The sequence below is a fragment of the Ambystoma mexicanum genome, chromosome 4p, assembly GCF_040938575.1.
Source record: "Ambystoma mexicanum isolate Mex_15411 chromosome 4p, UKY_AmexF1_1, whole genome shotgun sequence".
NCBI classification, from domain to species: domain Eukaryota; kingdom Metazoa; phylum Chordata; class Amphibia; order Caudata; family Ambystomatidae; genus Ambystoma; species Ambystoma mexicanum.
In genome coordinates, this window is record NC_090927.1 from 454,610,975 (window position 1) to 454,623,027 (window position 12,053).

General features: G+C 46.0%; 1 protein-coding gene across 1 annotated transcript in view; it reads left to right on the forward strand.

The window, feature by feature from the left end:
• The window catches only part of PDIA6 (protein disulfide isomerase family A member 6), a 179,943-nt gene that overhangs the window by 150,516 nt on the left and 17,374 nt on the right, over positions 1–12,053 (forward strand). Inside the window, exon 12 of the mRNA XM_069605971.1 lies at positions 2,726–2,822. Within this exon, the coding sequence (XP_069462072.1) occupies positions 2,726–2,822 (97 nt within the window). The remainder of the gene's footprint in view (positions 1–2,725; positions 2,823–12,053) is intronic.

Genomic DNA, 12,053 nt, shown 5'->3' on the forward strand with positions numbered 1-12,053 from the left:
ATTACAATTGCTTTTCAGCTCAGTGGTGGAAAAGAGACTAAGATGAGCAAGACCTTTTTTCCACTAAGTTAGGATGCACCAGGCAGACCAAGGTCAGCTACACCCAGCAACACTTAAGAATGGCACAGCGCTATTCTAGGCAGGTAAAACCTCACGTAATTACAATTGCTTTTCAGATCACTGGGACACAGACTGGGGTAAGCAAGAACTATTTAACTTATTTTAGGATGGCACACAGCTAACGCAAGGTGGGTAAAATCTTTATAAAGGAGCTAACAGCAACTTAGTTATGTATAGACGTAACACTGTTTTAGCATCTGTATAAAACAGACCAGGAAAAGCAAAACCCAATGTTACACTTTATGAATGACTCAGTTATTCTAGGTGGGTAGAACCCAAGGCAGACCTATTCTAAACAGGCTATACAGCAAGTTAGGGGAAGCAAGACCCAGTTGGGGAAACCTATACCCCTTTTCTCTGACAGAAATAGTTAGTGAGGCCATCAGCATTACTTTTGGAAAAGAGGCATAACCAATTCACAGGTGAGTCAAATAACCTTATATACTTGGCGCAACACACATTCAAGGGAAGTAAGAACTTTTGTAACTGCTCACAGTTACCAACCAATTCTTTCACAAGTACTTTTCAACACTTGTTATACTTTTCAAGACTCCTTTACTTACCCAGTCCTTCCCCATTCCATGCACGAGTTCTCTCAGGGGCAGAACAGGGACCCTAGTGGTATATGTGCTAGCTGTAGGCAGGGTGATATGGTGTTCTGTTGTAGGCAAAAGTCAAATTCCTGTGGAAGACTGTTCAACAAGTAAATAGCTCACTTTAAAGTTAATTAGGTTCCAGGGACTTCAGAGAAGACGCCATAGAAGGATTCCAGCAGTCGGCCTGGTTGAACTGGATGAGTGGCCTTCCAATCACAGGAAACGCCCCCAAAGCTACACAGGAATCACAATGGATTAAGGTAAGTAAATACTCCAGCCAACACAGTGCCTCAGCACGGAAGAAGAGTTTCAGCAGAGGAGACTTCAGGATCTGTAGCCAAAAACCCAGTCGATGGATTCCTTTGTCGTGAAGATAGAAGATCCTGGAAGGGCTTTTGCTATCGGGGATGAATGGAGAAGGCAGCAGGCAAGAGTTTCTTCATGGCTGGATGTGGTTCTGTGGATGTGGTGCCCTTTTCAGGAGCCAGGAGCCAGAAGACTGAATACTTCTGTGTGCAAGGTCCAGCACTCTGATGAGGGGACTCAAATCATGTCTCTGGAATTCCAGCAGGATGCTATCAGTTTCAGCTCAATTCGGAATTCTGAAGGCTATATGGCTTGATGTCCCAGGGTATTAAGGTTTTGCAGCCCCACAAGGTCGCAGCATGGCGTGGGATGGCTCAAAATGCAGGTCTTCCTGAATATGGTGGATCTCACCAGACTCTGGGTCCCGAGGTAGCTTGGAAGGAAGGGGTACAGCAGGCTCTGGGTACAAAGCAGGCTCTGATTGCTGGAAATCGTCTCTACATCATTTCCTTCCATCTTCCTCATTGGGTTTGGTTCCAATGATCGGCTTGTCAGCAGCTTCAAGGTTCAGAGTTTTTATCAGGAATTACAGAACAACTTCTGCATTCTCTCCCTGCGTTTTACAGCAAGGGGCAGGCTTGCTGTAACAATCGGGACAGACAGCCCCCACTGGGAGTTGTTTCCTTTCAGGCAATGTGGACGGCAAAGATCTGCAGAGTTTTGAACTCCTCCCTTGCCTTTCCAGACACTCTGGGGCCTGGGCGTGGAATCTACAGGATTCCCCCCCCCCCCCCTTCTCCGAAGACCAAACGGCCACTGAGGTCGTTCCCGCCTAGAAGGGCATGGTTAGATCTCAGAAACAGCAAGCATGCAAGAAATGGCGAAAAAAGGAACCCACCATTTGAGCAAAATGATGGGCATTATGTTCTTTACCGAGGCTGAATTAAAAAGCTAAAACCACTGCCATCAGCCATTCATGTAATACTAGCAATTGTAAAAAATGTTTTACCAGGCATATAAGAAAGGGGATACATTGTATTCCCCCCCCCCCCCAGCGTTCTACATAAGGTGGGGTATGTTGGCTCACTAAAATAAATTGGGGCTGGGAATCCCACTGTACTTATTGGGAACAGTAGTTCACCCAAGAGGTAATAGGATAAATTAAGACGGGAAGCCCAAAGGGACGACTCAGCCTATGCCCAAAAAATATATCGGGAACTATAAATCTAAACACACTCTAGGGAGACTAATGCCAAGGTCACCCATAAAAAACAGTGAAAGACTAGGTGAGAGGGGAAAAAGATTGCCCCCATCCTCCTCATCTAGGATTAATTGAAAAATAATCACGAAGTCCAGCAAAATGTCCTGTGGTTGACTCTGGTCAGGAAGATTTGTCACTGAAAAGAAAATCTTAACCCAACACTGTTCAGCCTTCCCAGCTGTACTTCCTCGAATGATGTGTCTGCATATGCAATTTGGGCAATTTTTAAAATGTATATCTATTGTTAATAATTTACTTTCGCACTGCTGTCTTACATTTGTCACTCCCATTGAGATGAGCTTTTCCTTCAGTTCTCTGTAGCATTTTTTTTATAACTAGTATCATAAAATATGAGCATCTTTTATTAAAATTGTGGAAACAAATGTAATTGTAGACCCAGCATTTTGCATGCACATTAATTTAAAACATCTATTTATTTCAGGGAATTATCCTTTGGTCGTGGATCTACTGCACCAGTTGGTGGCGGGGCTATCCCTAAAATCAACACCATAGAGGCTTGGGATGGCAAAGATGGCGAGGTAATGTACTAAGGTTTAAAATTACAGAACCTCACTACTTTTCACAATGCATTCTAACTGCACACCAGTGTGCATAAATATACACAACGCATTGCCTGTATGGCTTTTCTGTTAAATATTATCCTTGTGTACTAGGTGACTTAAATATTCAAACATTGTAGGTAGTGATTATTTAAGTTCGAGGTCTACTATACAGAATGGTTTCCTCCTAGAGAGGTTGTTTGTCTTTGCACTGTTGGTACTGCTCTTTGGCTGGGTCCAAGTAGGTACCAAGTATACTGTACCCAAGAAAGAAGAATTGTGATTTGGAATCTAGAACTAGATGCCTGGTCCACCCTTTTGATCTGATTAAATCCTGCTGCTCATTATCAAGTTATTGTTTTTGCAACTTTAGTCATTTCAGCAGAATTCCCCCAGCATATCTGCTTTCTGTCTGGATTCTGACAGATTTTGGGGAAGGTCGGGGCAACCCTTTTTCCTCACTCACCTACTCAGTGTTTTATTTTGGGTTGTCCTTGTGAGTCCCCACGACTTCCAGCCAGGGAATGGACCACCCTTTTTGTTTTTCACCTTTATTTTTCAGTGTAGCACAATCCACCTTCAGTGGAGTGCTGTTGGGACCCTTTGTACCTGTTCTTTTACTTTAAGTAACATCCAGTTACTTTAGTGATGTGCACAGATTTTGTTTTGATGGCAGTGAACCGTTTACCTTTTTCACGCTGTGCACTATTGTTTTGTTACCACCCTAACTCTGTACTTAGTATACACTAAAATTGGCTGTTACTCCACAAATTGTTTGTTGTACTATCTTTGTTGGCCATCTTCCTTCCTTTTCAGGTAGAAATAGGTGAAATAAAGCATGCACTTTTGTGACAATGCATTCCTAGACTGCCAGTCAATTGTCTGTGTAAACTGGTATTTGGAATTTGGATCCCAATGGGACCCATTGTCTGGTCCTAATCAACTTGAGCCAAGGTATGTCCTGTTGCAGGACAGAAGGCGATGTGGCGGGCGGTCCCCGATTGAAAATGCAGTTTCTTTCAATAGGTGGACTGGAGCAGCCCCCAGTCTGAAATATGGTAAAATCAGTGTGGGGAGCTTGGGAGACGAGGCAGGGGCGTTGAGGACAATCTGACCTGCTGTTTTGTCAAGCATTTGCCAATCCACCCACCATGTTGTGGACCCTCTGCCTTGCGCTAGCTTTCCTCTGGATTGGTGGGACCAGCTGTTGGGCCGCGAGGGGGGCGTTCTGCTTTTCTCCCATAGATTTGTATGGGACATCTTTATTTTTTGTTTGTTTGGACTACTGACCTGACATTGTGGAGGGAAGTCGAGAGCCTTCTGCTTTACTTGCCTTGTCTTTTTGCTCATTCTTATGTTGAGTGGATTTGTACCGCGCACTGCTGCAATTTCCATGGTTTCCAGGCGCTCTCCTGGCTATGTAATATAAAGTGGGGTGGTCTGTTTAGTGTGGGACAGGGGGATATGATTAGTCCATAAGAATATCACTACTGAGAAACTAGGTATCTTAGTGAATTTCTTGTATTGTTAAAATTGCGCACATCACTCTAAAGTGAAGTCTGGTAATGCTACTTTGTATCCTTATAACTCTCTGTAATGGCTTTTTGGTTACTTTTTCAATGTGCCTAGGATGAGCTGGTGGCAGCAGATATTGTTCTACTGTGTTTTGTACATTTTAATCATGCACTTTTACATTTTCCACAAAGGGCTACTAAACGTGGCTTGTCCTGTAAGATGGCCGTGCCACGAGGTTTTCACTTGTCGTTTGGCCATATAGTTCTTTGGCCTTCTTCCTGCCTTCTCAGGTCAGGAAATGTTATAAATGGTATGCGCTTTTCCAGGGAAAGCTGCTGCTTTCACGGGCAAAGGGGCGGTTTGTGTGTGAGCCTGGGACTGTCTGGTATCAGTACACACTGTGGTGCCTTAATGTCTTGCTGGGTTGGATAGCCACTGCCTGTTTGAATGATGCAGAGCCTTAGTATTTGTGAACCTGGGTGAGCTGCAAATCCAGATCTTGGATAAAAGGATTCTGCCAGCTGCCATTATTCAGATCATTGGAGCCATGAAGCCCTGCCCCTCTACCTGATCTCAAGAAGACCCTCTCCAGTGCTTTGACCCCTAGACCAGTGCTCAAGGATCTGTCTTCTGAGTCCTCAGAATTATCCCTTGACCAACCGGTGGACTAACCAGCTCTCTCCCTGCACTACCTCCCTGCACTAGTTAACATTCTGGGTGCATCCTTGGAACTTGGAGGATCTTGAACTTGTGCAAGACGCCTGCTCCTGCATTTACAGCCTTCTTGAATCGACTGAAGCTGTGTGGAACTTGCTCCTTTCGTCCCTGGAAGATCAAATGTCGCTGGCTGAGTTTTGTGACTCTTTGCATCCCATAGGTGTCCTGAGGTCCCCTGCATTGCATAAGTCTTCTACTTCGAATGGATTGTGTCCTCCCACGTATTCCTCATTTTAGATATTGTCTGGCAGCCTTGCTGCATCTTCAGAATTTTTTTTTGCCAGAGGGTGCCGTACTCGAGGCCGCAGAGTGGTAGTCCCTCGAGGGCCGCCGTCGAATGTCGATGTCCTCTGTCGTATAAAGGACTTGTGACGCTCCCGTTGGTCTCAATTCTGTTTTTACCGAGCTTCTGCTTTGTGTTTCGAAATGGCGCATCAGTTATTTCATTAAAGAAATGTCTTAATTTTCAACTCCTACCACACCCAAGACAGGTTTTAAGAAATGTCTGCAGTGTGGAAGGAAGATGTCTATTACTGATCCTCACCGCAACTGCCTTTGGTGCCTCAGCCCTGGCCATCGGGTCGAGGAGTACGGTTCCTGTCAGGTGATGTCGAATAAGGCTCTTAAGGAACGCCACGGTAAGCTAGCGGTGGGAGAGGGGTCTTATGTCTTCAAAAAGACGAAAGGACTCGAGTGGAGTAAAAAATCTGACTCGAGGCGGTCGAGGTCGAAGAGTCGCTCGAGGAAATCCTCCTCCTCTTCATCTAAAAAAAAATCAAAAGCGACGCCACAGATTTCGTCCTCTTGCTCCTCGCCTGAGAGAAGTTTTATTTCATGTCCTCCTAAGCATGATTCCCCTAAAAAAAATGGGAGGCCTTTAGGGCTTCGATGGTGAACATTTTTGAGAAGGTGGCCCTGACCCCCTCAAGTCGCGTGAAGAGCATGCCCCTGGCCACTCCAAGAGACAGCGGGAAATCTAAAACTAAACACGCAAAATCCAACAAAGTCGAGGGCGTCCTCGGAGGAAGATTCTCCAGCGCCTCATGAAAGAAAACAAAAACCTCAAGTGCATAAATCGAGGTTGACGGAGGACAAAATGGTGTTTAAGTCGAACAATCGACTCGACGCGTCCTTCGACTACTTCGAAGCCATTACCCAAAATGGCATTGTTACCTTCGGCCACAGTGTCGAAGCCTTCCTCGATGACCTTGAGGATTCCTTCGAATATATCGAAGCCAGCGTCTATTCCATCAACGCCTTTGATGCCTTTGTCGAAGAAATCTTTAATACCAATACCCACAGCGACACCTATGGCTAAATCTAGATCAATGCCACCAGCTTTACCAGATAAAATCTTCTATCCTCAGCCCAGGCAGGAATTCTTTAGATCCATGTCCTCTATCTTTGAGGAACACTCTTCTGATGAGGATATTACATCAACTGGTGTTACATTTGGGACAAGATTAGTTCCCTAATACCAAAATAGCTGACCTTTTATGACTGACTTCAATCGGCCAGTGGCCTAGATACCTCCCCTGAGGTAGAATTTGAAAGACCAGGCCCTGCAAAACCTGGGTATAGGAACCTCATGGGAAGGGTCATCGACTTCATGGGGTGGAAGACGGTGTCCCCGAGTTACGACCAGGATGACATGACCCATATTCTGGATGAAGGGCCACAGAAGGACCTGATCCTTAAAGCTCTGCAAAAAAGAGTAATGGTGAATTGGGAAAATCCAGAATCTTTACCAGCTGTCAATAAAAGAAAATTGTGGGAAAGTACAAACCTTCATCTTCAGATCCAGAATCTGTCTAAGCATTCCTCACCTGAGTGCTTGGCGATTCAAGCTGCGACTGCAAATAGGCAATCAGCGTACCCTTCCATGCCACCGGACAGGTACGACAAGAAGATTTATGCTTGGGCGAGGAAAGTCTTTACTTCGGGCAGTAGGGCCCTTAAATCTACTGATGTAACTTGTACTTTAGCTAGATTTACATACACCTTGTGGGACTGTTTGAACATAGCGACTGAACACATCCCGAAGGGTGAGGAACGGGATGGTTTCCTGGAGATAGTAAGAGATGGAAAGGAGGCTATGGACGAGTGCCTCAAGTCAGGACTGTACACTGCTGATGGTGTGAGCAGGTCCATGGCGTCTAGCATGGTTCTACGCAGATTTGATTGGCTGAGGAAATCTGGTTTTGCGTCTGATGTACAGTCCAGGTTACTGAATATGCCCTTTGATGGCTTGAGGCTGTTCAGCAGCAAGGCGGACGAGAGTTTGGAGAAGCTGCAGACCTCGAAAGTGGCAGCTAAATCACTTGGCGCCGCTATAACAGCCTCAGCAACATTCATACACAGGCTAGTCTTCCTCGAGAAACCTTCCCTTTCGTTTCTACTCTTCTTTTGGAAGAGGGAAGGGGCAGGCCAATCGGAGGTCAACTGAGAAGACCCCCTCATGGTGGAAAGGGAAAAGGTGCTAGATCAGCCCCAGCAGCAGCTACTTCCTCCTCAACCGCTTCTGTAGCTGCTGTAAAGCCACTCTGAGGTCTTTATCCACAAAACCCCGGTGGGAGGCAGGATCACTCTGTATCTGAACGAATGGCAGGGGCATTACGTCGGATGCATGGGCGCTAGAGATAGTGACCCATGGTTACTGCCTTCCTTTTCATCAAAGACCCCAAGATCATCCCCCGGGAGCCAGCTCTGTCAAAATTCCAGACCCGCTCCTTGTGCAGGAGATTTCAACCCTGCTAGAGAAAGGTGCAATAGAACATGTACCTGTAGCGGAGAGGAACAAGGGTTGGTACTCCACTTATTTTCTCATCCCCAAGAAGGACGGAGGATTAGGTCCCATAACAAATTTGAACAAATTCCTCAGGAAGGACAAATTCATGATGGTGACACTTTCTCAGATCCTTCAGGCTCTTCAACTCCAGGACTGGCTGGCATCATTGGACCTTCAGGAGGCTTACTTCCATGTGCCAATCCATCTCAAACACAAAGTACCTGAGGTTAGCGGATCTGGCTATCAGTTTCGAGTTCTGCCATTTGGGCTGACCTCCGCCCCCATGGTTTTCACCAAGCTGATGGCGGTAGTGGCAGCGAGTTTCAAGAGAGGGGGAATTACATCTACCCTTACCTGGCCGATTGGCTAATCAGGGCAAGTTCACCCGAATGAGCCTGGGAACATCTAACCGTGACCTGTCACTTCCTGCACAAGCTGGGCTTCTCCCTCAATTACAAGAAGTCACAAATTATTCCAAGCCAAAGACTCCAGGGTGGGGAGCCCATACCAACGATCTGACAATCAGCGTTTGTTGGTCTCCATCAGAGTCCAAGCTTTTGGAGCTGAGGGCAGTCAGACTAGCGCTGAAGGCCTTTCTGCCCTCTGTACGGGGAAAGAATGTCCTGATAATGACGGACAACACAGTGGCTATGTACTACCTCCACAAAAGAGGAGGCGTAGGATCACTCCTGCTGTGCAGAGAGGCAATGCAGCTCTGGTTTTGGGCAATGCAAGAAGGAATCTCTCTATCTGCAGTTCACTTAGCTGGAGAGAAAAACATGGCAGCAGATGCTCTGAGCAAGCAGAGCAGTCTCCCACGAGTGGGAGCTAGCTCAGGAAGTCCTTCTAGAGATCTTTGCCCTTTTGGGGAACCCCTCAAGTGGATCTGTTCGCACTGCCGGTTGGTTTTGGTCGCGAACAGTACTGCACAAGGGAATTTCCCCCAAGAGGAGCTCTAGGGGACGCGTTCGTAGTGGACTGGGTTTTCCCACTCCTACATGCGTTCCCTCCAGTCACTGTGATTCCTCAAGTAATCAGGAGGTTGAGAAAGTTCAGGAAAAACATGATCCTAATTGCCCTGGATTGGGCCAGGAGAACGTGGTACCCGGACCTTCTGGACATGTCCATCTGCCCTCCAATTCGTCTTCCACAAAGAGAGGATCTCTTCTCGCAAAAGGAAGGTCAAGTTCTCCATCCAGAGGTTAAAGCTCTCAGCCTTCACGCATGGCTTCTGAGAGGGTGAGGTATAAGGATTGGGACCTTCCAGACGACGTTATGGAGATTTTGCTTTCGGCCAGGAGGCCAGCAACAAAATCCTTGTACTGATGTCGTTGGAAGAAATTCAGTAACTGGTGAAGGGATAAGGATGTGGACCCTTTTCAATGTAGCACTCCCATGGTGCTTTCTTTTCTTTTGCACCTGGCCAACTTGGGGCTCCATGTTGGCACTATTAAAGGATATTTAGCAGCGCTATCTATCTTCAAGCACTCCTCCGAAGAAGTTTCTTATTTTAAAATGCCTTTTATTTGTCCAATTTCTTAAAGGGCTAACTCATGTGTTCCCTCCAACACCTTTTCAAGTTCCTATCTGGGACTTAAATTTAGTTTTAAAATTTCTTGTGTGCCCCATTTGAGCCTTTACTTTCTTCTCTGTTAAGGCTCCTTACTTTAAAAAATGTTTTACTAGTGGCTTTAACATCAGCCCGCAGGGTGAGTAAGTTGCAGGTGCTCTCTTGCAAGCCTCCTCACACCATTTTCCACAAGGATAAGGTCATTTTGAAGGCAAACCTTTCTTCTTACCTAAAATGAAAGATCGCTTTACCCTCAATTTACCCTCCTCTGCACGCTAGTAAAGAGGAGGAAAGGTTCCACAGGCTGGACCCTAAAAGGGCTCTCGGCTTCTATATCTCTAGACTAGAGAGATTTAGACAAACCAACCAGTTGTTTGTCGGTACACTGGACACAAATTGGGCCTTGGAGTGTCCAAACAAACTTTATCCAAATGGATAATTCTGGCAATATCTGAGTGTTACAAATTGGCTAGGAAAGAGCCTCCAGATGGACTAAGGGCTCATTCAACCAGGGGTATAGCAACTTCTACGGCTCTTCAGAGGGGTGTTCCGGTGCAGGACATTTGTGAGGCGGCCACTTGGTCATCCATGCACACCTTTGTAAAACATTACTCTTTAGACTCCACTTCTTACCAAGGAGGCCTTTTTGCAAAAGCCATCCTTCATTCAGTACATAATTAAAAACTCTGGTACTTCCTCCTCCAAATTACAACTGATGTGTGAGTCTATCTAAGATAAGGAATACGTGGGAGGACACAATCCATTTGAAGAACAAGTTACCAACTGTAATGTTCTTTCGACTGGATGTTCCTCCCACGTATTCCTCATTGACCCTCCCAACCTACGTCTCCGTACAGCTTTTATGCTTTTTGCACTTGTACTTCCTTAAGAGCCTGACATCCTTCGATGCCTGATGCAACTTATGCGACCATTAACACCAAAAGAACAGAACTGAGACCAACGGGCGCGGCTCGAGTCCTTTATACAACGGTTGACATTGACGGTGGCCCCCGAGGGACTAGGACTCTGCGGCCTCGAGCACAGCACCCTCTGGCAAAACATTTTCTGAAGAAGCAGCAAGGCTGGCAGACAATATCTAAGATGAGGAATATGTGGGAGGAACATCCAGTCTAAAGAACGTTACAGTTGGTAAGTAACTTGTTCTTCTCTTTGGGTGCTCAGCTGGTAGGTGTCTGAAACAGATTCCTTAACACTATAACTGACTGACTAAACCCTTTATTAGAAAGTGAACATTCTCCATCATGGGATCTTACATAGATTCACATGCTCATGAATATTCCCCTTAGTCAAGCTGGGAATCCTCAATAATAAAAGCAGTTTCACTGTCATTTTGTGTCATACTGCCCAAGCCAATGGCATTTGTCCTCCCCAGCTTCACCGCCAGTGTCCAGCTTCAGATTACTACTACACGTTTTAGTGTTGGGAGTCCTCGGATTTCGTTCCTCCTAACTTTGTTCTAATTTTGGGAAATGTCTCCTTAATTACCTTCAACCTAAGAGACCGCCAGCTCTTTTTCTGGACTTTAGGACTTTTAAATTTTTATCCTGGAGTGAGACCTTTTTCCTCACTATCTCGTTTTTTGATCTAATTTGGACTAGTTACTCTGTTTTTGGAGTCTGACAAACTCCATAGCCATTTACCTTTTGTATTGTGACTCACAGCACCTTCAGTCCAGTGTCAGAGAACTTCTTTGGATTTCTCATAAGGTTTAAATACCTTCTCTTGGGTAAACTACTATTCCCAAGAGTAGTGAAGTGAAATTGACTTTACTTACCTTTTCCCTATGTAGGTCCAGCACATCCCATCTTATGTGGCATGCTGGGGGGGGTACTTAGTAGCCCCTTTTCCTACTTGCTCATTTAGCATCTTTTGTGTTACCCTCATGACTTTAAATGGCTGGTGGCAGTGGTTTAATTTTCCTACTATTTGCTTTTCTACTGCAGGCTGAATCTTCAGCTGTATTATAGCACCCATGGGTGACCATTGTGTCAAAATGGCCTGGTCTTCTTTTTATGCCATTTCTGGTTTGTCAGTGCTTTCTTGGGTTTTACTCTGCGTGCCAAACCAGGTTGAGCCCTTTTGTCAGTTTTGCCTCTCGCAGGCATAAGTGTTGAAACCCCCCCTCTGGCTCCTGTGTGTCTGGCAGGGCAGGAAGCGAGGGTGGTGGGCGAAACTCCATTTCCTTAGTCTCCTCAGTTACCTGAATGCACCTAGTGCTGATTGGCTGTTCTTGCAGGACAGACAGCCAGCCTGCTGTGAGAGTGACAGCTAGGCTGTGCATGAATGGGAGAAACCTGCATGAGGCTTCTTGAACTGAAGACCGAGTCAACAACTGGACGAAACATCCGACAAAGGAATCGTTAAGAGGAGCATGCTGCATCCTCCCGGACCGTTGAACTGCCTGGTGAAGCCCTGCTGCTGTGCTGAAACGGCTTTTCCAAATCGACTAGAGACGCTCTGAAGAGGACGACTTATTCCCTTGGGTTAGTGGGACCAACTAACCCTAAGACTAACTTTGCTGGAGGACCTTCCCCACCTGACTGTACTTCCTTGCTGCTGCTGGAACAGAGTGCCAGAGGTCAAGAAATCCGTAGTGGTG